The 25515-nt window shown below is 51.6% G+C and overlaps 10 protein-coding genes across 10 annotated transcripts; 5 read left to right on the forward strand and 5 right to left on the reverse strand.

Moving 5' to 3' along the window:
* The first annotated feature begins 206 nt into the window (after positions 1-206).
* On the forward strand, positions 207-1911 carry CONPUDRAFT_79283 (uncharacterized protein). Its single transcript, XM_007764648.1, has one exon. It carries the CDS (start codon positions 897-899, stop codon positions 1281-1283), a length of 387 nt encoding a protein of 128 aa, XP_007762838.1. The 5' UTR covers positions 207-896; the 3' UTR covers positions 1284-1911.
* A 119-nt stretch (positions 1912-2030) lies between these two features.
* Positions 2031-4315, reverse strand: CONPUDRAFT_79284 (uncharacterized protein). Its single transcript, XM_007764649.1, has 3 exons — positions 4000-4315; positions 3368-3907; positions 2031-3312 (listed from the first exon to the last, which is right to left on the reverse strand). Exons 1-3 carry the CDS (start codon positions 4178-4180, stop codon positions 3035-3037), a joined length of 999 nt encoding a protein of 332 aa, XP_007762839.1. The 5' UTR covers positions 4181-4315; the 3' UTR covers positions 2031-3034.
* A 1809-nt stretch (positions 4316-6124) lies between these two features.
* CONPUDRAFT_161728 (uncharacterized protein) lies at positions 6125-10348 on the forward strand. The gene is made up of 5 exons (XM_007765526.1): positions 6125-6261; positions 6321-8277; positions 8325-8405; positions 8458-8627; positions 8679-10348. Exons 2-5 carry the CDS (start codon positions 6460-6462, stop codon positions 10045-10047), a joined length of 3438 nt encoding a protein of 1145 aa, XP_007763716.1. The 5' UTR covers positions 6125-6261; positions 6321-6459; the 3' UTR covers positions 10048-10348.
* Positions 10349-10487: 139 nt separating this feature from the next.
* On the reverse strand, positions 10488-11676 carry CONPUDRAFT_141375 (uncharacterized protein). The gene is made up of 3 exons (XM_007765527.1): positions 11460-11676; positions 11221-11405; positions 10488-11163 (listed from the first exon to the last, which is right to left on the reverse strand). The coding sequence occupies exons 1-3, from the start codon at positions 11559-11561 to the stop codon at positions 10683-10685; spliced, it is 768 nt and encodes a 255-aa protein (XP_007763717.1). The 5' UTR covers positions 11562-11676; the 3' UTR covers positions 10488-10682.
* Positions 11677-12787: 1111 nt separating this feature from the next.
* Positions 12788-14607, forward strand: CONPUDRAFT_116199 (aryl-alcohol dehydrogenase). The gene is made up of 5 exons (XM_007765528.1): positions 12788-13358; positions 13413-13637; positions 13696-13846; positions 13907-14280; positions 14338-14607. The coding sequence occupies exons 1-5, from the start codon at positions 13029-13031 to the stop codon at positions 14428-14430; spliced, it is 1173 nt and encodes a 390-aa protein (XP_007763718.1). The 5' UTR covers positions 12788-13028; the 3' UTR covers positions 14431-14607.
* A 505-nt stretch (positions 14608-15112) lies between these two features.
* Positions 15113-17660, reverse strand: CONPUDRAFT_79289 (isocitrate lyase and phosphorylmutase). Its single transcript, XM_007764650.1, has 11 exons — positions 17171-17660; positions 16947-17114; positions 16798-16897; positions 16571-16740; positions 16380-16522; positions 16169-16327; positions 15887-16114; positions 15783-15825; positions 15664-15719; positions 15505-15610; positions 15113-15451 (listed from the first exon to the last, which is right to left on the reverse strand). Exons 1-11 carry the CDS (start codon positions 17554-17556, stop codon positions 15352-15354), a joined length of 1659 nt encoding a protein of 552 aa, XP_007762840.1. The 5' UTR covers positions 17557-17660; the 3' UTR covers positions 15113-15351.
* A 252-nt stretch (positions 17661-17912) lies between these two features.
* On the forward strand, positions 17913-19275 carry CONPUDRAFT_141378 (uncharacterized protein). Its single transcript, XM_007765529.1, has 3 exons — positions 17913-19020; positions 19074-19095; positions 19144-19275. The coding sequence occupies exons 1-3, from the start codon at positions 18226-18228 to the stop codon at positions 19242-19244; spliced, it is 918 nt and encodes a 305-aa protein (XP_007763719.1). The 5' UTR covers positions 17913-18225; the 3' UTR covers positions 19245-19275.
* A 31-nt stretch (positions 19276-19306) lies between these two features.
* On the reverse strand, positions 19307-20871 carry CONPUDRAFT_116205 (uncharacterized protein; the record flags this gene model as incomplete). The annotated part of the gene is made up of 7 exons (XM_007765531.1): positions 19307-19614; positions 19675-19822; positions 19873-20006; positions 20063-20242; positions 20295-20476; positions 20528-20580; positions 20629-20871. 7 exons carry the CDS (start codon positions 20869-20871, stop codon positions 19475-19477), a joined length of 1080 nt encoding a protein of 359 aa, XP_007763721.1. The 3' UTR covers positions 19307-19474.
* Positions 20872-21386: 515 nt separating this feature from the next.
* On the forward strand, positions 21387-22536 carry CONPUDRAFT_46275 (uncharacterized protein; the record flags this gene model as incomplete). The annotated part of the gene is made up of 3 exons (XM_007764391.1): positions 21387-21584; positions 21986-22195; positions 22243-22536. 3 exons carry the CDS (start codon positions 21387-21389, stop codon positions 22534-22536), a joined length of 702 nt encoding a protein of 233 aa, XP_007762581.1.
* A 442-nt stretch (positions 22537-22978) lies between these two features.
* CONPUDRAFT_161734 (MFS general substrate transporter) lies at positions 22979-25224 on the reverse strand (the record flags this gene model as incomplete). Its single annotated transcript, XM_007765532.1, has 12 exons — positions 22979-23087; positions 23137-23264; positions 23314-23320; positions 23389-23415; positions 23474-23865; positions 23916-24043; positions 24098-24126; positions 24172-24416; positions 24466-24545; positions 24598-24671; positions 24727-24969; positions 25021-25224. The coding sequence occupies 12 exons, from the start codon at positions 25222-25224 to the stop codon at positions 23016-23018; spliced, it is 1629 nt and encodes a 542-aa protein (XP_007763722.1). The 3' UTR covers positions 22979-23015.
* Positions 25225-25515: the final 291 nt, after the last annotated feature.

Raw genomic sequence — 25515 nt, forward strand, 5'->3', positions numbered from 1 at the left:
GAACAGCAGGTGGATACTTGGCACGTGCACGTTCCATGCCCACCATGGTCAAGGCTATGTAAAGCTGCAGGCGTGGCATAACTGGTGTGCCCCCAACCTCTGCCGGTTTATACTCAGGTCTGCGTCAATACGCTGATCGATCTTTGGGGCAGAGACTTTCTAGACTAGGGAACAGGAGCTCAGGCAAAGGGTAACACGCGACCAAATCTTTATCATTCCGACCTCGAAACTCGAGATTGCGATCTACGTCTGCGGTCTTTGTGTGGTCCGATCTTTACCGCAGATGCAGCTCGATAAAGGCGACTTTTCCCTACACGATGGAACCAGCGTCTGTCATGCTCGTTCTTAGTTTCATTTAGGATATCCCATTACCTCTCCGGCTTGTAAACATCCAGGGACCAGCTGTGGGGTTTTACCCATCACCTCCAGATCAGAAATCCCTTTGCAACTTGCGCCGCGGCGTCTCGCTGGAACGGAGAATGTTAGGCACAGATCCGAGAAAGCCTGCCGCCAACCCCTGCCCCAGCTCAAGCGTCCGTCGTTTCGGAAGGCGTCTTCTCGTCCGGCGCCACAGAATGGGAACGCTTTGGGCCATCGTGACCTCTTGAGCTGACCAAGAGGACGTCCAACACGGCGAACGTTCTCTCCGCGAATGTCTGAGTTCGTGTAGGAAAGCATACGATTGCACGCTCGCAGGCTAATATTTTGGTCACTGGTCGCAAATACTCATCGCGAAGCGTTTCATATACCACCTCATGATGGATCCGATAGCGGGGTAGTCGCTCTGCTAAACTCGGCGAGGGAGAGCCCAGAGGTTTGGGCCTCACTTTCGTGCGGCGCCCGCATCGAGCAAGTCTGAGCTGCCTGCCGTTTGCGGGCTGGTTCTCCTGCACTGTATGACGATCCACTCTTCGAAGGGACGAGTCTGCTCGCCCGAACAGGCAGCTGGGCGCAATCAACTGACTCGGGACCGATCGTCGTCACTGCCTTTTCGACTCGAGGAGTGGCGTAGGCTTTGTGCCCCATGGACCACAGTGTTGGATATAGTCTCGAGTCTCGATGCCCATGACGAAGCGGGTCTCCTGGATCCGCTGCGCCGGAGGCCCTCTCCCCTCTTCCCTGGCGCAATACAGCGCGAATGGACGTATGTCTGGACCGAAACTTGGGCTATCCGCCGGGGCGCCATCTTTCATCCGACAATCGGCCAGTGCCTGTGCCGTGGCGTTCAATTCAAGGTTCGGGGCATTCAAGCTTCAAAGTTCCGCGTCAACGAAGTCTTCTAATCGTCGAAATCCCCCCACAAAGAAGTTTAGACGATATATCGACCGCATTGGCGCGAGCTATAACACCGGGTGCAGAACCTTTGGAGATTCTCTGTCACATTAATCATGGTGGACTTGTGGCCATGCGTCGACACGGACACACGTCTCATCGAATTCGAAACTCTATGATACGACTCGCTATTGGAGAACTGGAGCGCACGGGGGATCCACGAGTCCGCAATGCGTGCGTTCGAAGGGATGGAGGAAAATGCCCGTGACCCAGTACCATGTCGATGGGCGCCGATGGACGAGTCGGCCAGGCGCCCGTCAACGAAACATGCGCAGAGAATCATATCCATGTCATGCCCGCATCAACGTTCTTGAGCTCGAGCCAGGACACGTGAAGGGCACCCGCACGATCGCGGGTGCATCGCTCTCATCGATGAGCTTGCATTTCCGGATTTCCTCTAAAGAGCTTCCGCGCGCGCAAACACGTCGATATCGAGGCAAGGGGGTAATTTCAGACACCCTCGAATGCAACATGGATTATTGAAAGCAAGCGTGTTTGGGTATACTTCATTTACTGCACCGGCCGTCGAAGAACCCAGCGTTCGGGCATGGTGGTGATACACGTTTGCATTTTAATCACGGCCGATGGATGTACTTGCAGGCACTCGCACTTCATCCAAGTGTATGTCCGTGTCGACGAGTTGAGACCAAAATTCAGGATTTGGGCGAACGCAACAACGCGACTAGCATGCATGGAAGAAGAAATTTGATTCGATAGATATGACATGTCGAGGATGTGTATGAGCCGCAATGCACTGAACGCTAGGAGTACTGTTACAACCAACTACCAATGCAACGTCTGTTCGTATCGACTACGGTGAATATCGCCTGCCTGCCTATCCGCCATAACCCTCTGGCCCAACTTCTAGTGTGGGTGTCACTGCTCGTGACAGTCTCCATCAAGAAGACAAAACAACAAAATATTACAGGTAATGACGGCTCAAGACCGCAGAGGTCGAGCGTCAAAGGACCGGCAAACATGTATCCGAGAGCTGGTGGCAACGGCAGGTCTGGCTTCTACTTTTCTTCCGCATCTGGCTTCGTATTTGTTCGTCAAGAATTTCGAGTCGTTCAGTCATACGGACCATCTGATCCTTCGTTAGTTAGGAGAGGCATGAGATAAGAGATATCGAGACGGGAGGATGATAATGGATATAGTGATCAGCTGGGCGAGATCGTAAGGTGTCGACGGATCCTGTCGGAGAAAAACGGCATCCCGAAGTGAAACCGAAGACGAGTTGTGGATGATTGGTTGGCGAAAATTGCTGATTGGGGTACAGGTGAAAGGGAAGCCGTCGATGCACCGCAACCGTGGAGAGTGTATAAAGAAACCAGCTGATCGAAGAGATAACACGGATCGAAATCGACGCTTCATCCGGATCGAAGACTGGTGCTAGGACACCTAGTAATACACCAAACGACGTCGAGCCGTAAGGGTTTTCTGCCAGCCACCCATCTAGGACTTCCGCCGTATCTAACGGCGCCCCGTGCCCAGACAGAGCGAAATTCCCTAGAAGACCACGCCATCTTTTTTGTAATCGTCCTCCCCCTCTCCCGACCGATGAAAAAAATGTGAGATATATGGATATACAGATGCCTGCAAGCGAGATTCGCAAAAGTGGAATAGCAAGATAGAGAGTGATATGAGTGAAAAAAGAAATGCAGTCCATGGTGCGTAAATGCGCGCGGAAGATGATGATAGATCAGTATCCGTCTGAGCCGGCGGGGCTGCGCGAGCGTTCGCGCGGAATGTGGCCCTGGACCATCGCGAGGGAATGACCTGGAAGAGTAGCCTCCGGAGGAGGCGACAACGGCCTCGCGTCGATGTCGGACATCATAGTCTGGCCAGGGGAGGTGTGGCCAAGGCCCCTCGTGAGCCTTTCATTGATGTCACGGAGGCGCTTGACCTCCTGCTCGACTTTCTCGAGGCGCTCCATCATCTCCTGGTTCCTCTTCTCGAGGGTGATGATGTGCGATGTGGCTATCGTAAAGGCGGGGTTAGCGGCGGCTTGGATGATGCAGAGTAGACCACAAACCTCGCTCAAGCAGATGACATTTACTGCTCTTCTGGGTAGAGACGGGGAGCACCTCCTTCAGCTTCTGATAGCCGTCCCGCAGCTCATCTCGGCGCTTCTGCTCAGCTTCGATGCGCTGACGCCGAGTCGCCTCCTTCCTGTTGTCGGTGATGTTATCCATATACAGGGCACCCATATCTTCTTCGTCTGAGTCTCGTAAAGAAGAGCGACGACCACGACGACCAGAAGAAACACTAGAGTTAGAAGGGGAAGGGATGGGATTGTACCGAAGAGAGTTCCTGTGGACAAGGGAGGAACTTCTGGACGAAGATGGGGAACCAGATGCGCTCGAGTTGCGCGAGTGGTGGTATATGCCTTCGTTTGAAGTGTCTGAAGTGGGAGGCGAGAGAGGGTCGTACATGTGCGGGGAGGCCGGTGGCAGCCCCATGGGCACATGTTGTGCAGGCGAGCCATAAACAGGCTGCTGGCCGTACTGTTGTGGCATGAGGCTCATGTCATGAAATTGTACGGCATTGTGGAGGTCTGGCGCGGACAGATGGCCTGCAGAAGAGAAAACACGAGGCCAACATGCGTCAAAACATGTGTCGTCAGCAAGGCATTTCGAGTAAGCAAGTCAAGGAAGCAAGGCTCACGCGACGCCATTCCGGGATGCTGGAGTTGATAGGGCGACCCCAGCTGCTGCTGGAATGGTTGGTGCATGTTGTAAGCGGGCTGGTCGACCGCTCCGTTGTAGAAGGAGTATGGGGCCATGAGGTTGTGATCTCCATGATCACCGTTCGGAATGTGCTGCTGCTGCTGGTGTTGATGTTCCATGTATGTTGAACTCATGTATAGTCGTGGTTGTCGTTAGGTGGGATATCTGAAGGAAAACAAGCTTAAGCTCTTGAGGGTATGCAGAAGAGGGTGAATGGGAAGAAGAAAAGATATGGCGACAAGAAGACAATGGATATGTGTGGTTCTACCCCCGTCCAACTCACGAACGGAAACCAAACCGCTCGCTTTAACCGGGGCGATTGTCCAGCTGCTTGTGCCCCTCTCTCGTTTTATTTCCCACGCTTGAAATCAACATTATCCGGTTTGTTTGGTCGACCTCTCTCACTTTGCACACCTTCCGGGCAGACATCCGAAGTCCCCATTGACAATATTGACATCCCACTCCATGTCATTGTCCAAGGCCCTGCTACACCCGACCTCCTCAACAAGAGAGCGATGCAATCGAGCCGACAATCCGACTCGGCTCGTCTCTAGACCGGCAACATCGGTGGAATCTCGATTATTTTTGCGTGGGGTTCTGATCTGCCTCGAGGCAACCTTCGCGTCACCAGTGTCCATTGACGGGCGGCTCAGTACCGGATTTTGCTGGCGCAAATCTCCACTTCCCTCAGGCGGCCCCCCCCTCTCTCTTTGATTCAAGCAGCCCTCGTCTTGCCCACTTGGACTCACTTGCCTTTCTTCAGCCGGCCCTCTGAATCATGGGCGCAGACCACATTTTTGTGATGACTCTCAGTGTCTTGTTCACCTCAAGGGATCCTCCTGCGGGGTTATTCCGTTCGACCGCTCTCCCGGCACCACGGTCCACGGGAAGGAGACCGGCCAAGTTCGGTTAGATAGGCTCCATGCACGAGGTGCTCGATATTAGCCCAGTCGCTCTTTTTGGCGCGTCAGGTCGCTGTCAGGCCACACCCTTCGCCAGTAACTCATCATCTGCTCAGACAGCTATCTTGCTCTGCAGAACGACTCATAAATGCTTGGGGGGTCGTAAGACGCCACCTAGAGGCACGAAAGGCATGAACATCGACTGATCTGACGGTTTAGCGCCCGTAATATGAGTCAAGGGAAAGGACGAGTCTTCTTCCCTTCCTGTTGCGATGAGTATAGATTCTCTCTCTCTCCTGTTGCGATGGAGCTATTTGGCGATCCCGGTTGTATAGAATTATGTTCTTTGCATGCACCGGCGTTGACGGCAGTGAGATACGTGACTCATCGGAGAAACAAATCCGCAGGAAATCAGACTCCTGGTCATCTTATGTATCTGTCACGAGTGCCTAGGTGATGGATGAGAAGAGGCTTGTTGGAGATGATAACATGGTTCTAGTACAGACGGAGGTGTACCTCGACCCAAGTAGCGGATCCTAGCATTCGCGTCTTATACTTTGATTACGTTGCATGTATGCTGTGTAGAAACGCCCTACAGCAACATCCGATCTCCTTGCTTCAGTCTGGAACAGTGTGAAGCTTGACATGTCTAACGACATGGGCGGCGTAAGCTGTCCCAAGCTGTCCCAGCTGTCCCATCTCAGCTTTAACCGGAACGTCGTGGCATTTAGAGTTGTCTGGTGTCGCAGGGTGTTGCGGTGATAGTAGCGCAATGCGCATGCATGCAAAGTAAATCAGATATCGGAATCAAAAACACGGCCACACGCTGATCTCATCGTTTCTGTCAGGGAATAGATAGTGGTCGCAAAATCCGTGGTGTCCATATAAGAAGGCAATCGAGAAAATCCACGGACTGAGTTCATGGTATACGTATCATAGCCCTCTACAACTCGCGAGGTCAAGAGAGGGGACATTTCATGTTTGATTTGGTCCGCACATGTGCATATGCATGAGTCGATGAAGGAACATGACCGGTTTGCATCGCGACGTCGCGACAAGAGCCGTCGGCAAATGCAAACATGGGGTGACGTTCGCACGCCAACATCAGATCGAGTCCGGAGAGGCGCGTCCGCCTTTCTGATGTCTCTGTGAGCTCGTTGCCGGGCTTCCGCAGCAGGTCTGACCACCACCGAAGACGACGCCGACGACGAGCAGCAGGACGACTCGCTGGCTACTGGCTGTCTTGCATGCCGACCCCATAGCGACTGACACTTGAATTCAGATTTGAAGTACCTCAGGTGCGTCTGGGAACTTTGTTGCGCGTATCCCTTCACTCAGACATGCCCGCCCCCAATAGCCTATACCCTTCCCAGACCCGCATCTCTCTCGACGCATCTTCGGACTTCTGTTTTCGCCCTGCCCTACTCACTTTCTGACCTACACACCTCGTTCAAGCTCCTTACTGTTCTCAGCACTCGCTTTCACGTCCAATCGTTATGCCCTCCGTACCAAGTTCACATGCGTCCGCTTCCTCGCCTGCGCCGTCCCCATCATGGGCTCCTCCACGCGCACCGCTGCCGCCTCATCGTCTGGCCAAGATTGCCAACGCTCTTGGTGTCTCCACGCCTTCCCCTGCCATGAACAGCTCGTCGTCACTCTCGATATTTGCTTCGCCAAACCCTATGTCCTCTTCACCCAGTATATCCGGCGACAGCCAATGGCGGTCTCCTACGCCATCTGCAATGTCTAATTCTAACTTCAGCACATACCCGTCCACGTCTCAGTCTAAATTTCTGCTCCACATAATACCACCTCGCGATCTCGCCAAAGTTCTAATCGAGGGGTCCGACGATGAAGATGGCTCGCTCGCCTCCTCGCATGCCCAGTTTCGACGGGGAGCTCTCGTGCCGTTCCAACCTACTATACAAGCTCAGCTTGTCTTAATAGCTAAGGAGTACTCCCTTCCAAGTACTTTTGGCATCGTGCTTTACCTTGTCTCTTCCAAACCGACCCGTGTGCAGCCAAGTTTTCTGAAACCCCCAGACAGTGACGACAACAATGCCGAACCTGGAGCTCGGCTCTCTGAAGAGGTTTGGAGACATATGTGGGCACGGGCCACGAAGGTTGAGCAAGAAGAGTCGTTTTCCAATCTCACCAGTCCCATAAGTCCTTCCCCGACTCTCGGTATACCCATGAAATCACCGAATGCACTACGGCCATTAGTCACTCCTTTCCGCTCAGAGACTCCCCAAGCAACATTTGGTCCAACGCTAGAGGTCACGCCGTCTCCTTCCACCACTACTGCGTCCTCAATATCGGACATTCGCTTACATTCGAAGTCGGCACCTCCATCCTCTTCTTCTCCAGTGCAATCAGAACCCGAGACACCTGATACGTCGGAGCACGACGGTCAAGGGTTAGATCTTCCTGGACTTCACTCGGATGCGTTCGTCCCCGTATTGGCTAAGGTAGAGTTTGACATCGACCGGCACAAGGCCAAGTGGTACAACCAATGGCGACGTAATCGGCGCATGACCGCAAGTCGATCACCTTCGCGTCAGCAGACAGGTGACAGCGCCTCTGGGGACGAGCGGAGGGCTCCCTTCAACCTCAAGCTCGTTGGCAAGCACCACAACGATTCCGTACCCAGCTTCTTGCGCGACAATGAGGAGGCCGACTCCCAGACCGACGAATACACACCCCTCTCAGACTCCCCGACATTTGAGGACGAATCGACCACCCGAGGTACTATTCACTATGGTGGCGATCCGCTCGCGGACATGTTTGGATCTGATGCTGACACCTGGGCAGACATGCACGCAGACGCACCAGCAACAAGGCGGAAACAGGACCCAAACGTTGTACCCCTTGCTCTCGATGCGACTGCCTTGGAGGCGATGGACAATGGAGATTACTCAGGCTCAGACGCCGACGAAATTGCCGAGGTGCGGGATATCATGCAGCGAAAGTCACAAACCTCGGATGTTCTGATCTCGCCCTATTCACCTCGCAAGTCCGGCACGTTCAGTATTCGTCGCGCTGCGCCACCTCCTATAGTCATCGCCCCGAAGTCACCGAACCGCAACATCGCCCTTGGCGAGAGCCCAATGCCATCAAATTCTGACGAGAGCGTGAGGCTAGCTTACGCGACGGATGACGGCACTCCTATGGGTTCAGAGATGCATGACAAGGGTCGCTTGGCAGATCAGGAGAACCGTCAATCTAGGAGCTCGCAGGAGGATAAAGAGAAACGAGACGGTGTTATTTATGATGATTTAGATCTTGGGCTTGAAATTGATGGAGATGATTTAGAGGTGGGTTGTAAAGAGCTTCATTCACCATTGAGACTAACCAAAAGCAGGCGCACTATGACGAAAACGATCCTAATGACCGTCGTCGGAGTCAGTATGTCATGAAAGCCAGGCTAGACGAGATTGAACGGGTGAACAAACTGCTCTGTTCCCTTGACACGTTTGCTGATCTTCTGTCTGTAGGCAATGGCACAGTTCTCACCGAAGAAGAAGATGAAGTCGGACCGGTTAGGTGACGATTTACTCCAGGCACGCTCGCCGAAACCTTCGCCTCTGAGGAATGCCAACGTGCCCTTGTCGGCTCCGCCTGTCAGAATGGATTCACTTGGGGATCAGCAGAGCACGCGGCCTGCGTAAGCGACCAAGATGTTTACATTATTTTTCATGTAATAATTGTGTAACAGAAGCTCTCAAGACAAAGCATTGGCGGCGTCTGTTACACACTCACCCGGACCGAGTTCGACACTGTTGCTACACCCTCCTTCCAAATCACCTAAGTTGTCATCATCACCACGGTTGGGGCTGAATGGTGTCCCTCGCCCGTCGCTTCCTTCAGCAAGGTCTAGTCCGAGTTTATCCTCAGATTCGGAGACTCGGAGGAGAGACCCGAGTGCGGACACCCCACCGCCACTGCCTCCTTCACTAACACGTAAAACTGCACCCACACCCATAGCGTCACCTCCTGTCATACCGCTATCGCCGGATCCGTTCGGGAGGAACCCTTCGTTCCAGGAACAGGCAGAAGTCATCCATCAGTCGTACTGGAATCCGACGACCGGCCAGCTCAGCCACCAGCCGTCTATCTCGTCGTTCGACGATGGAACGACCATGGGATCCTCCGCAGCCAACTCGAGCCGGTTCTCGGCTGATTCCTCCACTTACGTGGACGACACGCCAAACACCGTCAAGGGTCACCGAGTGTCAGGGTCAATTGTGACAATGAAAGGGATCAAGAAGCTATGGCGGAAGAGCAGATCACAATCCATTTCTGGTCAACAGGCATCGCCGGTGCCAAATGCCAAACGCGACTCGCGATCGCTGCACCCACCGCTGCCGCCGTCGATCTCGCGGACGTCGTCTGACCAGTCTCGGAGCTCGTCCCGGAGTGCAAACTATACTCCACCCCCAGTTCCTTTCCCTTCCGTGGGTGGCCTCCAGTCTTACGATCCTTTCCGCAACGATAATGACGGTGCGACCCCAACGCGGGCGATTACTGGGAGGAAAATCACGGGATCAGGTCGCTCATCGCCGGCCAACGCTCTTGACACGGTCGGTCCTCTACCAGACATGTCAGACAAGACTGGTTCAGGCGGACGCAAGTCGATTCTGAAGTGGAAGGGCAGCATGTCGCATCAGAGCACAGGCTCTGAGTCTCGGCCAATCTCCACCGACACCGTCAAGCCTCGCCGACCGAGCGTCATGGGCAACACCTTTGCCCCTCCCAGTCCTGTTCCTCCCAGCCCGCGTCTACCGGCCGAGTACTTTGCGGGCGCGGGCATCCCGAACGGACATGCGCGCAGCGGGAGCGGTTTCCCTGAGAGACGGTCGTCTATTCAGCACCTGAAGATGGCTCTGGAGGCAGGCGGCCAACACGTCCCGCGGCCATCCCAGTCATCCCAGCTCTCTGTTTCGTCGCATCCTCGGTCGCCACCGGGCTCCATTCTGTCGTCACGGTCTCAGGATTCTGAGGGTGCTAGAAGCTTCGATATGATGCAGTTCGAGACGGTCCCGTACCCAAATGTTCAACGGCCTGAGGAGATATCCCGCCGCTGAACGCCTCCTCCATCTTGCTTTCCTTTGTTTAATTATTCGCTTTTTTGGATTACACTCGCATATCTAGCACGCCCTAGCATCTATTATCCTTTTTTGATTTTTGCCTATATATACAGCTAGCTGATTTGTTCATTGCATCGACGTTATTCCCCGTCGCATCCTCACAACGTAACACATGGACACGCATGCGCATTTTTTTAAACTTTTGTTATAACACACCTACTGTTCATTAAGCGCCCGCGTCTGTCCTCACGCGCACGGCTGAGTCCGACTATTTCGGATCCAGAGGCAAGTTACTAATTCCACCAATGAGGCCCCTATGTGAACAAAGTGCATCTTTTCCTCCGCACTCACTCTTGATACTCCTGATGAGACCTGACGCATACACCAACGCTGCGTTTCGGCCGAGAATCACGACATGCTTATGTTGGGAGGTGTAACAAGCTGAACGAACTTCGTACCACTCTCCAAATACGAACAACCTCGATTTCCACGAATTAATAGAACTGACATTAAGTAATTGCGCACCGTAGGCACAAAATTCTATTCGAAAGCAGGACCATGGATCGTGAATATTAAGGTTTCCGCCATCTCCAGCACATTGAGTACTGTATCGCGACGTCGCTACCCAGTTCCTAACATGACTTGATCATAGGCGTCGTCGAGTTTCCCTGAGTTTTCTTGACTGGATCACCGGGGACCGACCGCGGAAAGTGCTCCGCAAAGACTTCTTCGATTCTCTCTCCAAAGTCGAGATGCGCCGCGGTCCTTCGCCCAACGGCGGTCGAGCCGATGCTTCCACCTGCCCAGGTAGCACCGACAATGCTCTCCCGGACCTCCGCGAGCCTCAGCACAACGTCCAAACCCAGCTTCTCCACGTCGCGTCGGCAAAGAGGCTGCGTTCGCCTCGAGAGCTCGTTCAGAGCCGGCTTGACCCACTCTGGGAAGTTATGCCTGATCCCGAGGGCGGCTTTATCGACGGGGTCCAGGTTCATGCCCGATAGCTTCTCGAAAGCGAAGCTGTGGATGGAGTCCATGCCCCACAGGTGCGATAGATTCAGGACAGCACTCCAGTCTGACGCGGACTGCGGCAAGTCATCCGCATGGCCGACAGGGCTAATTCAATGTAAGACACCGAAGGTTATGTCTCAGTCTCATATGGCGGGTGCTCACCTTCCCAGAAGCACTTTGAGAAGCTGCGCGAAGTCGTGGCTCGCTATGCCCTCTAGGAAAATAGGGTTCTGGTCGCTTGATCCCTCGGTAGGTCGGTCGCCCGCTGGCATGCAGAACATATCCCGGAAGACTTCAGAGTGAGCCTCTAGGATCTGGCGAGGAATCCGGAAGAATGTCCTCCCAGCCTAAGGGAGACCAGATGAATATGTTTTGAGTGTCACGGAACAGGTGCAACGAACCATGAAAACCACATTTGTAAAGTAGAACTTGTCATCGTGATGAATGCCGGCACTCATGGTCGTCGTCGTGTAAGCGTTGGATTCGTGAGCGATGGTCGACATATCAAACGTCTATGATTAAAGGTGAGTGGAGGGACGTAAGAAGTCACAGGTAAGGACAGTAGGAGTAAGGAGGGTGAGTGCGCCGAGACGTCAAGTCTAGCTGCAGTAGAATGCGATCAACGCAAAGGAAGGAGGAAGTTGGGTGTTGAGGCCGGAATTGGTCTTGTGAGGGACGAAGAATGATAGTATATATACTCCTCCGAGGTGAATATTCCATTTCGATGTCACTGCGGACGCTAGGAGCCATCGTACGGGTCTTGTCAGCCAGATTTCGCTCACAGTCGGAAAGAACAAGAGCGAGTGACCGCGCATATGGTTCTTTAGTAGAGGAGACAAGGTCACCGGCACAGACAATATAAGCGGCGATGAGTTCATTGTTGAATTCTGTCTCGCTATCAAGGCTCAGTACGGCCAGAGCTATCCGAGAAGTAGAAATCCGCGACGATGAACTGTCTAGGTCCTCTGCGACGTCCAGAGAGAAAAGACCTCAAAATCCTTCAAAAAGGACAAGAGAGCAAAGAAGAGAATCACATTCTTAGCCTCCGAGGGACCTAGCGGACTGTATCGGAGGTCATCTGGCTTTGTATGAGATACCGCAATGTAGAGGTAGAGGAACATCTTGCATACGCTCTTGTGAGGCTTTCCCCATGCCCTGGCCTTATCCAGGATCCCAACATCCTTGTAACTGTGTCGGAAAAAGCCAAATGGGGTTTGAAATGGTTTCCTATTTAGATAGGTTTGCAATCCCCGTTGTGAGGCGACGCGAACATTGAAATTCCATTGGACGAGGCTGCTTGCCATCATAAGGGTGTTCTCAATTGGTTCTCAATTCCATGGCAATCACTTTAAAATAGCTATCATGGGGACCAAAGGGTCCCATTGGAATGTATTTTAATTCTTGATTCATTGTGAGGCGATTTCAATACATTTCAATTATATGGCCATATTCCTGGGATTTTTCCGACATGGACTGCGAATATGTCTGAGTATTCGACGATCAACCAAAGGAGGCTTTGACCCAAGGGATAATCAGTATTATGATAGTCCGCACCTTGAACCACCATGTCATGAAACAAGAGCGACGCCGGGGATTCATAAGCAATTAGTAAGTCAACCGAAGTTCTTCTCTCGTTGACATCAACATGTTTACGAGCAGCTTTCTCGTCCTACAGAAGGCTATAAATATCAACGCAGACCTCTATTCGCTTCAGCGCTTTGGCCCCTGCGTGTCATTGGAAATGACTCCTTCACTGAAGACTACGACTTCGCTGTGCCGTCCCAAGCTTACTCCCATGGAGGTTCGACATGTGTCAAATCCATGTCTCGTAAAGCATGGGTGTCTCCATAATCAGAGGGTCTTCGGTGGGATATAAAACGTCGACGCCAACGGACTAGCATCTACCAGACTCTCAGAGATCTAGTATCTCTTCTCTTCATCCCTCTCAAACCGTCGTTAATCTCGCTACAATGTCACAATCCACCCTTTTCGCCCCTGTTCCGAAACCTGCAAACCGCCTTGCTCGCTACAGGGCGCTTGCCCCTACTGCGTCGGTCCACGTTTCTCCACTGCAGCTCGGCGCGATGAGCATCGGTGACAAGTGGGAGAAGCACGGCATGGGTAGTATGAATAAGGAGTCGTCGTTCAAACTCCTCGACGCGTACTATGAGGCCGGCGGTAACTTCATCGATACGTCCAACAACTATCAGTCCGAGTCTTCTGAAGAATTCATTGGCGAGTGGGCCGAAAGTCGCGGTATCCGCGATGAACTTGTCATCGCTACCAAGGTAAGTGTTTTCGTGTCGTTGGCGTACATTCGCATGTGCTGAAGGAGCCGGTCCTCTCACATGTAGTACACGTCCAACTTTAAAGATGAGGACCCATCTGTCAGGAATAAGGCGAACTACACGGGAAATAATGCCAAATCATTGTACATTAGTGTGCAGAAGAGCCTGAAGAAGCTAAGGACGTCATACATTGACATCTTATATGTGCATTGGTGGGACTGGGAAACCACCATCGAAGAAGTGATGAGCAACCTGCACCATCTCGTGCAGCAGCGGCTTGTTCTGTACCTTGTAAGTTCCCATCTTCGCCGTAGCTTTAATTCAGTAACTCACTGGCATGGGTTGACAGGGTATTTCTGACGCACCTGCTTGGGTCGTAGCCAAAGCCAACCAGTGGGCGAGAGATCATGGAAAGACACCGTTCGTCGTTTATCAAGGCGCATGGAGCATCCTTGAAAGATCATTCGAACGCGAGATCATCCCCATGGCTCGTGATGAGCGTGAGCAACTCATATGTTTCAGTCCAAACCAATGAAACTCACGCTCATCGCTATTATCAGGCATGGCCCTCGCGCCATACAATGTCCTAGCTGGCGGCAAGCTACGTTCCGACGCAGATGAAGAGCGTCGCAGGCAGACCGGCGAACAAGGCCGCCAACTCTATGGAATGCCTTGGGAGCGCAACGAGGTGCAGCGCCAGGTCTCCTCAGTCCTGGAGAAAATAGCCAAGGAGGTCGGCACAGAACACATAACGGCCGTTGCGATCGCCTACGTGTTGCACAAGGCGACGCACGTCTTCCCGATCATCGGCGGACGCAAAGTCGAGCACCTGCAAGCGAACATCGACGCGCTAAGAATTCGTCTGACTCCCGAGCACATCAAGGAGCTGGAAAGCGCTGTCCCCTTCGATCTCGGGTTCCCGGGTGCGCGCTGGGTGGGTTTATTTCTTTGATTATGCAGCAAACACGTTGATGAGTGTTTGACATCTCAGGGTACTGGAACGGATTACAACTTCTTGATGAAGAGCGCTGCATGGTTTGAGAAGCAGCCTCTCCTTCAGCCTATTTCACCCGCAGTGGACTAAGCCGTTGTATCGGTGAAAACGGTCTTTCGAAGCCTATAGCTGTTGTGTGGTCGAATAGAGGGCTATTCGCCAATAGCTGTAGGGTGTGGACGTACATCATGCGTCTGAATCATCATGCTCTCGATTACTTTCAATTGTAACACTAAAATGCGTCTTGTAATTTGATTTGGAACGTCACATCTACCTGTATTGGTGAATCTCGGACGGTATAAGTTCGCAAAGGTTCCGCGGATCGCTAGCTTGACGTTGAAGGTTATGAATATGAAGCAAGGTCGCCAGCTCATGGGCAGTAATAGTAGGGTTTCGGAACGCAATGAATCCGGCTCAGCGCAAAAAATATTCGCGACGATGGAGAGGATCACGGAGGACGTTGATGCATACTTCAATGCACATCACGGCTGTGACAATCGTGTACGCGGAAAGTCCACGTACGGCTTCCGATCATTGGAGGGCGCAGTCCCGGGCCATTGTTTCGTTGAAACAGAGCTTCCCATACACTTGCTTTGTGTGATTGCTGGCACACGAGTTAGTGCAGAGTTTAACTATCTCCGAGTCTAAGGCAAGTTAGAAAGCACGGGCTGACACGAGAAGGACACTCAGCCCCGACGCCTGCATTGGACTAGATGCTCATGCGGCAGTATCGGGTGGGTTGAGGTCCGTCCAGGATTATCACTTTGTTTGTTTCAAAGGTCGTCTTCCATTGTGTTGATTGATTGAAGATGTATAGCACATGCACATGGAGTAAGAGTATGCAAAAGGATATCAAACTTGTGGCCACACAAACGGGCTTTCTAGCGCAAAATCAAAGTCTGACAGCTGTGTGAAGCAACTTACGCTTGGTGTATGGATGGGTAGTAGTAGTCCATTCTACGCGTCATCCCAAGGAGGCAAGAGAACCCTGAGGTCACCGAATGAGTCACATCAGAAGTCGTGCTCTGTCGAGTCCTTCCCAAGAGCGGATGTGCTCGAGGATCCGGAAGATACTGTCTGCAGAATGCTGTCAATGTAGTTGGCGCCACTCCTATCAATACGGTCAGATGCGAACCGAAGGAGACGGTTGGGCGAGCGAAATACCATTTCTGATGAGTGAGAACGTCGCAGCCAATCTCTTTCTCCTTGCGCTGGACCAGCTCGACATAAGCTAGCATTCCATCCTCCTTGTATCGAGCAGCAAGCTCAGCTGTAAAAATATAGTGAGTGGTTGTCAGGTAAGGTTTGAGACCAGCCTAATACCTGTGGCAACAGCGTTACTGTGCAGACCTGCAAGGGAAATCAACTGCAAAACGAAGCTGTGTACAGAACAAACTTAGTACCAGCTTACTCGGATCGTCAAAGATAGGCGAGGCACTCACCCTTCTTTCCCGAGCTCCCAGATGAAGTTCTTCAAGTCCGCATCTAGTAGGGGCGGTTGATTCGGACTTATACACAAGGTATGAAGATCAACGATCATGCTTACCAGAGAAGCCTGCCTTCGCCCAGTTGAAGCTCGGGCTAAGGTTGTAAACGAAGCACTTGTTGGGGTGCTTCTCTCTGATCCTCCGTGCAAAGCTCCGGGCTTCTTCGAGGTTCGGACTCTTAGTCTCGAGCCATAGAAGGTCAGCGTATGGTGCGAAGGTGATGGCACGGCTGACCGCCGCATCTATGCCACCGGTGTAGTGATAGTATCCCTCCCTGGTGCGGGGCACTGCGGATTTTTAGTAGGTATATGCGCAGCAAAGTAACAAGAGTGGGCACTGACAGTCCCAGTTCCACCAAACATCCGAACCGACGATGTCTTTTGCGACCTCCCGTGCGTCAGTGTTGGATCTTCCTTCAGTTTCCTGTAGGAAGCGCGCATACGCGACGTCTTTCCCAGTTTCCGAAAGGGACGAGCATTTGGCCAAAGCGGTGCGGACAGCTATTTGTCAAGGTGTTCATGACATGATGCAATGAGAGCCGTGGAAGCATACCCTGCCCGAAGGTGACCAAAGGGTTAGCCTTTAGCCAAACGGCCTCGACGTGGTTGATCTCTTCTGCGCTTGCGCCTTTGGCTTCCGCGAGCCCGATAGCCTCGGCCAGAGGACGCCCAGGTTGGGTAGTCCCAAGAATATACCTGATAGATCGTCAGTAAGTGACCAGCTGGGAAGTTGCATTGCTTTACGGGTGATCAGCAGGGTCAATGCTACTGCTCAGCAATTTCCCGCTCTCAGCGTCTGTTCTTGCGATTAGAAGCATGGGGTTCATTAGGAGATCGAGTTGGAAGCGACTTGAGATGAGACGAGAAATATGCGTGGAAGGAGGGACGAGGACTTTTCCAGCGAGGTGGCCACACTAGTGAAGACAGACGCATTACGAAAGTAGACAATCACACAGAACGTGATATATTACCTTCTTCCCTCCGTGTAACTGATCTTCCATGTGGATGGCAGAGGCTCCCGATTCGGCGAACAGCTTGACAAGCTTCATGACAGCAGAGTTGCCTCCGTGACTGGAAACGTTCAGGCGTGTATCTTTGCATGGTTTGGACAAGAACTAACCCAGTATCAGCATCCGCGATGATTGGTCTTAAGTAGTCGATGTACTCCATCTGAGCACGCTTCTCTGGAGGTGCCGACATCCGCTCATCATAGTGCTTTCTATCGTGGAGTTGCTGAGCGCGGAATAACCTGTGCACTTGATTTGGAACGGTGGTGTAGGGGTAGTCGCTGAATAAGGATTAGTAAGGCAAACTAGATGTTCGCAGGCAATTGGGCGTACTGACCCGAAATCAGGACCGACTTCGTTGTTGCCAGTGGTAAGGACGCTACTACATGCCCAGCCGCTTACATACACGACCTGTTGGTGTTTGGCCATCTGAGTCATCTGGACGGGGTCGATGGCACCCATGGTATGTATTGGCTTTCCCTGGCCAGCAGCCTCGGTGAAGAGAGACCAGAGCTTGTTGGCAAGCATAGCAGATGGAAGAGGCAGGACAGGCGCGGATCCCTGCTTGATGGCGACGGAGCGAGCAGAGTAGGGGCGCTTGATCCCTGAGAACCTCTGAGTCGCAAAGAAGGACTCGATGTCTGTGACCCGTGCATCGAGCTGAGCAGACTCTTGCTCAGGAGTGAGAGGTTGAGTGGGGAGTGTCGGCGGGATGGAAGACATTGCGCGTGTCCCAAACCTGAGTGAGCGCGCACGTAGGTTGGCACCTGTCCTTGAAATCAAAAACATTGGTGAAACGTGAATTATGTGGTAAGAGGAAGATGCGAACTCGGCGTGCAAGATCCGCGGTAAGTAGGAGATGATGTACTTGCCGGTTGACCGGATGTCACTGTCCGTGCATGTCCGAACGGATGCCGAGCCGGGTAAGTGAGACCCCAAGTTGAGGTTAGGGTTCGGCTGATGTGCGACATGATGTGTGTGCGGTGTGGGTCCTCGGCTTCGACTTCTTCCGCCTTGCTTTCGCCGCTCCTCCCACAACTTTGGCTAAGGGCTGCAAATCACTAACACGCTCCCAACGAGTCCATCTACTTGGGCTTTCCGTCACAGATGACTCGTCCCTCCGCCCTCCCTTGACTAGGACTCTGAGTTGATGCCGCTGTTTCACCTAAATTTGCATAGATCCTCCAATGGAGGTGACACCGGTCCCCATCACATATGAATTGCATCCACCATTCAATTAGGTACCTGCGTTCTGCTTTGTCCCTCAACTAGGATAATTCCAACATAGGCATTCCATATAATCCTGGTGCGCTAGATTTCAGTCCGAGGCTTCCCTGCCTTTCGCTCTCCTCCCACCTCAGACCAGGCCCCGTGCAGCCAAGAGGTTGAAGCATGGATCCCTCGCCATCCCTCACGATCAGCCAGCTGACTCTCACCAACGCTGTCCTCGCTTACCTATCGCCAGAGTGCACAGCTCTAGATGCGATCATCCGCCTTCATGCTTGCCATCGCCCAGCGGACTACCGTCCACCTGTCCTTCGTGTCCCCATAGAAATTCTCCTACACATCCGTTCTTTTCTAGCTATTGCCATCGTGGACGCATTATATGACGGCATGATGACATATGCTCTATCTGCCGTCGAGGCTCTCTGCGACGACTGCAAGCAATACAACACCTACATCTACGGAGACCAAATTTATAACTGGCCCTACCTTGACCTCAATGGCTGTCGGTGTAGCGACCATCTTAGTCTGGGCGAGGCCCCCGCGAAGCTAAATAAACTACCCGACAATCCTTCTTACCAAAAATATTCGATGGCCGGTAAACCATGGTATCAGGCCAATCTCCTGACAACTGCCCAAACATGCCTTGTGACCAACCCTTCATCGCCCTACGCTCACCAGCTGACGGCCCTCGTCAAGAGGCTTTCTCTCGACGACAGAGCTCCGCCGACGTTCGAGCAAGCTTACTTCCTTTCAGCTGAGGAAACGTTCCTCAGCGAGATTCTATCCGCCCTTCATTGTCGTGTATCTTTCTTGAGGCCACGTCGGTCTAGAGGAGATATGTGTGTCGTGAAACCGACGGGTTTGGAAGACGATCTATTCAAGCTCCGGTCAGAGCTATCACTGGGGTCAATTAAGCTCAATTCCGTCGATCGATCCTTACAAAAGTTTAAGGTGACGCCAGTGAGTATTGCAGTTGGCATTTGGGTTTTCGCGAAATTCACCTCATTCATCAGGATCGCCACGAACGCCCTGAAGGTACGCGGCTATTTTCGTGTCTGGAGTCCCAGCTGACAATCCACACAGTGTCCGGTATGCGAACATACCCCAGGCGCAGCGTAGTGTCAATTTTTGCTGCCTGTGCTATGATTGCATGCGTACGAATTACTCTAAGATGGTTCCTTTGACTTCTTAATGACCCGCCTATATGTCTCAATGATTTCACATAGATCACGACCTGCTTTTTTTTATGATGTATAAATTACTATGATGTTTAAGTCTGTAGCTCTCTTAGCCCCTTTTGTATCATGGTTTACACTACAGACTCTTTCCTACACTGATACCGCAACGCATTTCACCAAAATCCATGATATTGAATTACGCAGCACTGTGGCTGATTGACTGTCTTCCACCGGCCTTACGGGGGTCTGGAGCCTTTCGTAATCTTGAATATTTTGACATCTTGACTATTGTCCAGGTCACTTTCCATGGCGCCTGTGAGAATGGTACTTGAACCCGCATCATCCAGGTGAAGCTCTTCACAATGTAGCTTTTCTCCTGCGGGAATATACCATGAATGTCAAATGCGTATCCGGCGGATGCATAGAAATCGCGTACCGACTACTTCCAAGAAGTACGCGAGTGTTTGCTCATTTCTGATCGTCAGCGCGATGAATGCCTCTTTGCTTCTGCTTGATCCTGTTTTTACTGAGAGAGCAAGAGACAGAACCGCAGCCAGAGGTGATACCAGCGATGGATCAAAAACCTAAGTGCTTTCAAGGCCGTCGTTATGAACGCGAGTTCATTGTAACGCACCAGATCTGCACCAAGTATCATGTCTGGATTAATTGTTTCGAGTAAGGAGGTGAGACTTGCTGCTCCTTCTTTTTCCAACGCGTCCGACCAGTTGAGGCTGGCATAGCGAACGTTCGGGTGGATTGAAGAGGTATCTCGTGTAGATCATGAGTAGACCGCTCTGTTTCTCATTGTCGTGTCGTAGACTTACTGCAGGGGAGCTGAACGTTGTTTGAAGACCGCTCTAGGACAAGGTCACTGATATCCGTAAGCCACAGTTGACTTCCATCTGCAGACACATCGCCCGCAAACTGTTGGATGCCGGCTACAATTATACCTAGCAATCCCGTTCCGCAGCCTAACTCGAGGACATGCTTACCAGCGACCAGACCTTTATGTGTCGAGATAAGTTGACTAGTATCTCAAAATGGTGTCAGGCATACCCGGTCGCTTGAGTAAAAAACTGGACAAAGCGTAGCTCGCCTTCCATGTACGCAGACCAGTCGTACCGCCTTCGATCGTTGTTCGCGATTCTAGCAACGTCGCGGTCCGTAGCGAGAGCTGAAAGGCGGGACCTTTCCAGTAACTGGTCACATAGGATTGTGGGGGCGGGCCGCTCGAGTCACTGCCTTATATGAGTACACCATCATGGGTTTATGACAGTGCATTGCTTAACTGAGACAGCAAGGACAAGTGATGGTTATATATTCGTTCGTCCAGCTCGTCATCCTATCTATTCCGTAAGACGTAAGATAGAATCATTAAACCAGCGCATACTTCATCGCTCCTATCCATAGCTTCAACATTCTTGATGACCCATTTCCAGAATGATTGCTGATATCTCTCGGAAGGGGGATAACTGGTGAGATGCGGATCAAGTAGAATGCGATTGAGCAGGAATGAGTGGACTTGAGAAAAGCTAACTTCAGATGGCCACGAGAGTTTGCTCGGAGGAACAAGAGAAGAATAGCCTAAAAGCAGCGAAAAGCATTGAGAGTCCTCGTCCAGTTGGTCGTCCATGATCAAGGCCAAAAGTATGTAGTCGCGACGCGTCGCTACGATCGGGGGCTGTCAGGTTAAGGTTCCCTGTCGGAAAATATACCTGCCCTTAATACGCACGTGATACCTTGACAGAACCAACGCCTAAATTTTTTGAAAGTGAGTTGTAGCTATGTTGGCCCAAATTCGCTGCACCACCCGCGTCGTCGCACGTCCGTCTCCCCCATGCATCGCTCATTTGCGGGCCCGTACGCTCATTATGAGCACTCAGCCTCGCAGAGCTGAGCCCTTCGACCCCGCAGGCGCGTCGAGTGCTGCAGAGGATGTGGCTGAAGAAGGCTTCTCGGGCGATCAGCCTGGAGAAGATGCTCAACAGGGGCGTCGGGGCAGGTCGAACGTTACCTGGGATAAGTGGCTAGTGACGGACGGCTTGAAGTATAAGGGGCACGAGCGGCCGTGCAACTGGCTCGGGGGCGAAGTCGTCAGTTTCTGCATATTTTCGGTTTGGCCGCATATACTCATCTGCCTCTCGTACCATGCAGCCTTTCCCCAATAACCGCTCGTTTAAGCCACCTACGCCAGTCTCAGACGAGGTGAAGACCGAGATATGGCGCGCGTTCATGGCGGATCCCCAGACGAACAGCGTTCGTAATCTGGCTAGCCGTTATCACCTTAGCATCAAGCGAGTGGATGCCATCCTTCGCCTGAAGGGTGTAGAGGAACATTTCAAGAAGGTGAGCTCCTTTCCTTGCCACCGCTTCTCCCTTTGGGAGTGCGATGAGTCAAATATTTCGATTAGTCTTTCAGACAACTCTGGTGACAACTTTTTATATATTCTGATCCCCTGTCTTCGCGTTTTGATCAATGACACTGACTTCTTGCTCATTCTTCAGGTAACGCATTCACAATCAGCCCTTGTGTATGATGACTCATGATGATTCGCCATTGCAACATTATGTAGGAGGTGAGATTTCCATGTCCAGCTTCACTGGGAGGTGATGACACTATACATCATTCGCGAATTGAAAGACTATGCGATGCCTAACATCATTGCAGTCATGGTTATAACGTTTTCAACCCCATCTGAATCACTCATTATACACTTTCATACGACACTTTGCTGACATATCCTTAGGGTCAAGAACTGCAGACCGGGTTTTTGCGAGGAATGGAGCACATCCTTGGCGTCCACCGCCCCGGAACTCAACCTATCAGGAATCGGCCAAACGAAGCCAGTGAACGACACGATGTCGATGAAGCTGACGCTCAAGATGAGATGGCAGGCAGCGATGCTGCTCGGCAACGGTACCAGCGTATGTTCTGGGAACCTGTCCCTGAGGGCAAGGTCAGTACTAGTGATCCATCAACTGTGTATCGCCTAACTCGCCACAGGAGCCGGTAATGCCAGGTATCTTGGAAGCTGCATCTCAAGAGGCTGCTGCGCGCAAGAAGGCCCAAGAGGCAGCCAAGTCTAATCCTCGTCTTACCCCTGAGTATCACTCGAAGGTCAACGAACGTGTCAAGATGGTCCATGCAGCTGGTCGTCCTCCTGTCAAGTTTGTTGATGTCGGAGGCAAATTTCTTGACTTGAAGAGCATCGCTCGCAGGGAACAGGAGAGCGAGCGTCGTTCTAAGATCAAGGCCAAGAAGAAACAGGAGGTTTCGGAGATGGCGACATCGTCATAGTATCCTTAGAAGTCGATGGTTCTTTACTATTGTACATTTGAGCACTAAGTGCTACCTAGTATGCAAATTCAAAAATCTAATTGCTTATTGATATATCACCTACAGCGCAAGCTGAATCTTGGGTACGAGTTGTCGATGTCAATAAGGCAATAAGTAAGCTGCTTTCTCAATTGACCGCATTCCTAAACTCTAGTAAGAGTCGAACCTCCCAATTGTGCAGTCGGCTTGTCTCAACAGGTGGGCTCATGCACATGTCGCATGGTGCGCAGTGAAAACCTAAGGCCCAGGCGGCAAGCGCTAAGCATATGAGAGGAGAAGATGAGGTTGATTTACGGCGTTTACGGAGTCAGAATTGTGAAGGGTAAAGTTGGTGTGGACGCGCGCTTATGTAAGTAGACGATGTCATTTTCAAGCTGAAGTACTCGTTACGTTGGTCATAAACATCTTTTATTTATTGTACATTCAGGTTACGATGCTACCTAGTACGCGAACCTGAAATCAAGTCGTTGGTTGCCTCGATCCGTTGTTGTTTCAACATATGTTTGTTGTTCCTGTAACAAGGCGTCAATCACCGTCCAGAAGCATTGGAGCGAGCCTCACCTTCTCAGACATGCTCTCCCACTTTGCTTCTCTACGACGGTTGGTCTCTCGGTAGAATAGCCAAGTAAGACCATACGCCAAAATGTTGGCAACGGTCACAAAAATCAACGCAAGGTTGCCCTTTTTATCTTTCCTGGGGCTCAGCACTAGTGAAAGAATTTTGAAAGGATCACTCACACAACGGCTATTCGTGAACGGCAACGAACGTGAAACTGATGAGTATAAAACAATATCAATGAAAATCACCCTTACAGCATCGCTTGCTTGATAGACATTTGACTGTGGTTGTAAGTTAGAAAATCACCATGATGTTCAGGAACGACAAAATGTCACTTACGTATGCAATTGCTCCAAATTGCACGCATATGTTGTACAGACTCGCGGTCACAGCCCTCCCTTGGACGTCTCCCGAGTTTCTTGACGTCCATGCGACCTGAATGGGGTGCACATACGGGAAGCCAGTGATGAGAGTGACCACAATGTAGTAGGTCCAATGCGCCGTTTGTTCATTAAACGTATAGAGAGCAATCAAGAGTGGTAACGCCCATATCTGCAAAAGCACACAACCGAAGGTCCGCGAATTCGTCCACTCCGCAAGGTAAGAGGTGACGATGAGTCCAATCAACCCAATAACAATTGAGGGTATAGTGAGTAGATTAGATTGGGTCGTGTTGAAGCCAAGCTGCCGTAGTGTCAAGGTGAGGTATGTCTGGGGAGGGCCGACATTGACTGTTTCAGATATTAGTGCTGGGATATGTACCTGAACACTTTGAACGTACTGTTGTGAGCGAAGCCAAGCCAATACAGAGGCCACATCCTCCAGTCAAATATAGCACCCAATATCATGCGAAGAGTCAAGCCCTCGCGATTGTGCATCGTGGATTTATAAGGGTCATCCCGTAAGATCCTGCAAATGATGTTCAGCATACTTTGAGCTGTGTCATGAACTCGGATGTATCACCTGTTCACCATAATCACTTCCTCCCTGGGCTAATCGATAAGCCACCAACAAGTACTGTTAAGGCTGGCAGTTACTTGCCTTTCAGTGAACCATCCTTTTGGCCGAAACCAAGCCTTCGTTTGCGTAGGCCCGGGTGGTAACATGAAGAAGGACGTGATGCCGACAAGCCCAGTGAGGATGCCCTCAAGGAGGAAGAGATATCTCCACCCCGCGGTGCCAGTGACGTTTTGGATAGCCAGAAATCCGGTTGCGAGGAAAGCACCTATGAGAGCGGACAAGTATTGTGACGAGACGAAAAACCAGCCAATACGGATGGGCACTGAAGCCTCCGTCAGAAACATGACAACAAATAGTGGTACAATCCTTACATTCTGTTTTTGTATAGAAGTACGAAAGATAAAGCACAGTGTCGGGGATGAAGCCACCTTCCAAAAACCCTATCAAAACTCTGCTCAAAGTCAGGGTTACGTTCAAGGCCAAGCATCACTGTTCTTGCTTACCTCGTCACAAGGAACGCAGCCCTTCCCGGCGTCAGCCAATACTGTGATAACGAAACAATGCTCCAAAGGGTGATCTATAGAACATCAGCACTCAGACATGTCACATTATAACGATACCGTTCGACTCACTTGCATCGGTATCCAAACATCAGGGCCAATCCTCTTAGAAACAATTTGGGAAGGCAGCTCCGCCGCAACAAAGGCAAACCGGAACACGGAGTTACCAAGGTTAAAGTCATTGGTTGTTAGGCCAAGATCAGGTAGGAAGTTGTCCGTGTTGGCCTGATTGATGTTGCTGCGGTCTAAAGAAAGGCAAAAGACCATGACACAGGACCAGAGCATTATGCGTATATCAATTTTCCGAATTAGACGCTGCAACGTAGCCATTAAAGACAATGGACGTTTAATGATGCGCGCACGAACCTTTTCCTCCCTCCATGTCCATGTCGCCTTCGGATCGAACCTATGAGCGTTCTCGTATTCCGGAGGTGGGCGATATACTTCTAACGCCACAGGGTCGTCGAATACCGAAGGTTGAGTGGCGATGTCATCGAGACCTTCCTCGTGTCGGTTCCGAAGCCTGCGAAGCCAACCCACCTTGGGGCGTTGCAGCTCTTGAAGCTCCATGGAACCGTTTGGGTGGCCGTGACGGTGTTCATCGCTTGTATTGTACGGGAATATATATTCGCAACGTTATCTAACGATGGCGCGACTTAGCGCCTACCTGAGCGAAGACGTCTCCAACCGTGTCTTGTTCACAACTTCGATACACACGGCCAATCAGTGACGAATCCGGGGTTTGTAAAGGAGTCAGCTGCTCCGACCTGGATTGCACAATTCAGCAGGACTTTTACAAAGCGTTTCGCATCACCATAGAGTGCAATGTATGGACCTCGCCAAGTTTGGTTATACCGCGGC

This window comes from Coniophora puteana, assembly GCF_000271625.1.
Source record: "Coniophora puteana RWD-64-598 SS2 unplaced genomic scaffold CONPUscaffold_1, whole genome shotgun sequence".
Lineage (NCBI taxonomy): Eukaryota > Fungi > Basidiomycota > Agaricomycetes > Boletales > Coniophoraceae > Coniophora > Coniophora puteana.